General features: G+C 37.1%; 1 protein-coding gene across 1 annotated transcript in view; it reads left to right on the top strand.

The window, feature by feature from the left end:
* The window catches only part of MAN2A1 (mannosidase alpha class 2A member 1), a 66,373-nt gene that overhangs the window by 51,535 nt on the left and 10,084 nt on the right, over positions 1 to 4,754 (top strand). Inside the window, exon 9 of the mRNA XM_019610221.1 lies at positions 3,584 to 3,838. Within this exon, the coding sequence (XP_019465766.1) occupies positions 3,584 to 3,838 (255 nt within the window). The remainder of the gene's footprint in view (positions 1 to 3,583; positions 3,839 to 4,754) is intronic.

The raw sequence follows: 4,754 nt of genomic DNA, 5'->3' as shown, positions 1-4,754 counted from the left end.
AAAATTTACAAGGGCTGCTCTGAAAGAAATGTCTCCTGTTTTATTATGCTTGCCCACGATGTCAGAGGCAGATGTTGGTGGTCTGGCAGTAAAAGTTAAACCTTACCACCAATATTCTGTTATATTGTTGCTATGTGATGGCAGCAGAGGAGCAGTCTGGCAGTATGGTGTCTGACATGGAGGCGTGTATGAAGCAAAGGTGGGTCATTGATTTCCTCCATGTGGAAATAATGGCATCTGTTGACATTCACTGATCCTTGCTGAGCATTTATGGAGCACAGGCTCGTGTTCACTGGCAAAAATGCATAGCTATATTGAAAAGTAGTGTAGCTGAGAATTTGCTCTATCAAATAGTTTTACAGTGCTCTTTGTCATAGTTTCCATGGAAAAAATAGCAGGTGTTACTTTTATTACTTCTGCTAACCTTAGATAAGGCTTTGAAGGGTTCAGACCTAGCAGATTGGCCCACACTCTCTCTTAGAATAATGCAATTGGAAGGAGCCTACACAGATCCAGACAATAGCCTGAATGCTTCAGAGCTAACCAGAAGTTAGCTAAAACCCTGTTATCAAGGGCATTGTGAAATGCCTCCCGAATATTGACAGGTATGGAACATCTGCTGCCTCTCTAGGAAGAGTGGTCCAGAGGTTGACCACCCTCATGATAAAGAAATTGTTTCAATTTTCAGTCTGAACATTCTCTGGCTCTACTTTGTGCCATTCCCACAGGAGCAAAGCCTCTGCTTCCCATCCTCAGGAAGCTGCCAAGAGCAGTGAGGTCACCACTTGGCCTCCTCTTCTCCAGGCTGGACAGCCCAGTGTCCTCAGCCTTTCCTCACAGGAGATGCCTGCCAGCGCTATACCAACTTTGCTGCCCTCCTCTGGATACTTTCAAGAACCATTTCTGTACTTTTCATATTTTGGAGCCTGGCACACTATTAAAGGTTAGGCTGCACCATCACTAAGCACAATGGAGAATCTCCTCTTTTGCCCAGCTGGCTGTGCTGTGTTTAATACATTATGTGGAATTTCCTTTCTGACTGCCAGGGCACACTGCTGCTTATGCTGAGCTGCTGTTAGCAGCACCCCCCGGACCTTTCCTGCTGAGCTGCTCTCCAGTCACTTGTCTCCCATGTGTGCTTTTATCTCACATTGCTCTATCCCAGGTGCAGCACCAGACATTTTGACTTCTGTAGGACTTTGTGCCACTGGTAACTGTCCAATGCTCCAGTATATCTAGATTCCTTTGCAAGACCTCTCAAGCCTCATGAGAGTCACCCTTTCCTAGACATGGCTGAGAATTCACCAGATATTTATACAGTGATCTCTTTATTACTCTCAAGTCAAACAATACACAAATTTGTCTCCTGTCATTTCCCTATGTTCCAGATTTAGGAGATTTAGGAGAGGTTTTAACTCATGGATGTCACACTTGTCTGATTTTTTTTTTCTATACATAGAACACAAGCATTCTGTAAATTCTCACTTCTGTACATGTCAGATGACCTCAGCACTGTAGTTCCATTCATAAGGTGATAGTTGATTGAATTAGTTATTAGGTACTGTTTCAATAATGAATTGTGGCTCTTCTTTAACTATGTGGGATGTCTTAGAGTGAAAATTTGCATGTAGATAAAACATGGAAAAAAAAATTGGGACGTACAACTCTTACTTTGATGTGTGTATAGTGTATGTTTGGCAGTGGTCAAAACCAGGGGAAGAAATGGAAGAACTTGAGTTCTAGCAAAGACTGTGTTGTGAAATGCTTTGGAGTATGCACGCCTACAGTCAAAAGGTGCATACAGAAAACTAATCTCAAACAATTGTGATTGCTGGACAGTGCTTTTGTCTTCTCCTGCCCTCCGGTATTGCGGCTGGAATTAGGATGAATTTGTTATTTGACTAATTCATGTGTCATTTTTATCATATTTAAGGATGCTACTTTTAAAGTTCTCTGATGTATCTAATCAGGTTCTTTTACAGAAAAAAAATGATTGAAGAATAATAAGAAAACTGATGATAAAGTGTTGTAACTGATTTCAGCACATTTATGGGAAAAAAGTAAACAGCATTTGTTTTGAGGTCAAACTGACCTTTTACTTGAAAAAAACACGTATGTGTATATTTTCCTTGTGGGTTTAGGAGTTCATGCAGTCACTTGAACAGAAGGCTTCTTTTGGGGTTAGTTGTATTTTGAGCAAGTCTGCTCGTATTTTAATCAGATAAGTGGAAAATAACGTCAAAAAAAAAAATTGCTGGTGATGCTGAACTATATAAAATAATTTAAAAAATGAAGGTAACTGTAGGATCGCAGACGGACTTCAAACTAATTAAGCATGCAGTAAAATAGTAGATGAGGTTCAGTGTAGATGAATGCAATGATGCACATGGGGGAACTCCTTTACAGCTATTAACTTCTTCAATTTATGGAATGCAATTTTGGGGATCATAATAAATCCGTAAAAAGATTAACCTCAATGCTTAGTAGCTACCAAACAAGCAAATTGCTGTTAGTCATTGCTATGGAAAGAACCACCAACAAAACAGAAATTATCAACTTGCATCAAGTCAGCTCTGGCATTTTTTTCAATTGCTACTGTCAGATGTATTTAATACTTCTGCAAAGGTAAAAATTAATATGTATGCACATTCCAGAATAGGAATTACTATTACGGTTGTCCATTATGAACTGATAGATAATCTCCTTCTTCGATTTAAGCATTCCTATTTATTTTTAATTTAATGTTTTCAGCCTATCTTAAAATGCAAATTTAAAATGGCAAAGTTTAAGATGCTGTAAACTTTTTGCAAAGTCTTCACTAAAAGTCGCCTGTTTTTAGAAGTAGGAATTTTATCTGATGAAGAATGCAAAGAAAAGTAAGAGTAAAAATAAGTTTTCACATGTTTCCTTGACTGAATGAAAGTGACTTTTTAGGTTTCTTTTTCAGGTTCTTATAAAGCTTTAAGTAGCTGGTGTGAATATGAGGACTTATTCATTTCAGGGTTTGTGATACAGTTTCTGCAGCCATGTAAAAAGCTCTCAAAGAATGGTTCAGTAAAAGCCAGGAAAGTATTCCCTTCAGTTTATGCTGGCGTAGTGTTGAAATAAAACCACTGAAAGTAAGCTGCGTTATAGATCAAGATGAAGATTAAAGTTCCTCCAGAAAACAGTTTTAAGATACTAGTTATAAAAATAAAGTGAGAGGTAGGATTCAAGTGAATCTGAACAAAGTGTGAAAAAGTAAGAAATAGAGGAAAGAAAGTCTGCAAAGGAGTATTTTGGTTTCTGTATTCAGGTAAATAATGAATAACACAGCAGTTTGCTAACATGAGAAGCTGCATAATGGTATAAAAGGAGATATCTAATTACTATTTTAAAAGACATAGTAATGATTTGTAAATCTCCTACTACTACTAAAGACAACTTGCAGGTGAGTAGAAGTTTCCAAAAGTCGTTGAATGGACGTTCTATAGAATAAGAGTTCCTCTTAAATTACTAGAATCATTAGTAAGGCAAATGGATTTAGAAGTTCAGACATTGGTATAGTAACTTGATTCTATAATTGTTTTCTTATGTTTTACAGAATGAAGAAAAGGCATCTGTCAGTTTTCCCTCACTTCTTAGCCACATGACGTCATCTTTCTTAAATCATCCTGTAATTCCAATGACAACAAATGCAGATTCAGGTGTCCCAGAGATGCTGAATACTTTTTCTCCACTCATGTCATCTATGCCTTGTGATATGAATATAGTTAATCTGAGGACAATCCAATCAAAGGTAAGATCAAGCAGCTTTTTAATCAACAGTTTTATTAATATAGTCCAATCAAGTGCTTTACTCTAGGAAAGTAGCTTATGAATTTCATACATTATATGTATTATACATGTATTTCATATATTATATAATGTATTTGATACATTATACATATTATAACTATATTGTGATGGCTTGTTTTTGTTAATTCTGCAAGAATTGTGATTACACACTGGTCATGAAGGATTGCGAAATAGAACAACTACTTTTTCACAGTGTACTAAAATGCACAGTACATTATTCTGTCTCTGGAGAGGGCATATTTTCATAGATTTATCACAGTGTGAGCAAAGAAAGGTTTCTTAGATGAAATACTTCAGCCTCTTCTGTATTAAGAATTAAATTTAATTGAAGTAAACCTTGCTCTGAGTATACTAGTTTTTGCTTTTAAAAAAGCATCTTGTTACGCCTGATTCTATTTGGTGGACCTGATGAAAATCCACCACATATTAACACCCACTGGAATAAATTCTTACACTATTCTTAGACTTCAGTACAAGACGTTTTTTAACTTTACTAATATCAACCTACCATCCAGGCTTCTTGTGAAACTGTTTTCTAGTATGTTTTAAAAACAAAACCCAGGCAGTGTCTGAATTTCAGCTGAGACAGAATTGTTCTCTTCTACCAGAGACACTTCTACCAGAGTATCTGGTATAAGGTTTGGTTCCAAGAGAAAAGCAGTGTTGATAGCACACTGATGTTTATAATTATTGTTGTATAGAGCCAAGATCATTCTAGTTTCTCAGCTCATACTAACAAAGGGCTGGGAGGAGACAGAATCAGGACAGCTGACTTAAACTAGCCAAAGGGATATTCCATACCATATGACATCATGCAGAAGGAGAGATTTGAAGGGGGTGAGAGTTCATGTGGCTTTCTTCCATTTCTTGGGGGACTAGCTGGGCATTGGTGGTGATCTATTGATTATTTATCACTT

Source organism: Meleagris gallopavo, chromosome Z (assembly GCF_000146605.3).
Source record: "Meleagris gallopavo isolate NT-WF06-2002-E0010 breed Aviagen turkey brand Nicholas breeding stock chromosome Z, Turkey_5.1, whole genome shotgun sequence".
Taxonomy (NCBI): Eukaryota; Metazoa; Chordata; class Aves; order Galliformes; family Phasianidae; genus Meleagris; species Meleagris gallopavo.
Note: the sequence above shows the minus strand (reverse complement) of the source record. Positions and strands in the feature narration are given on the sequence as shown.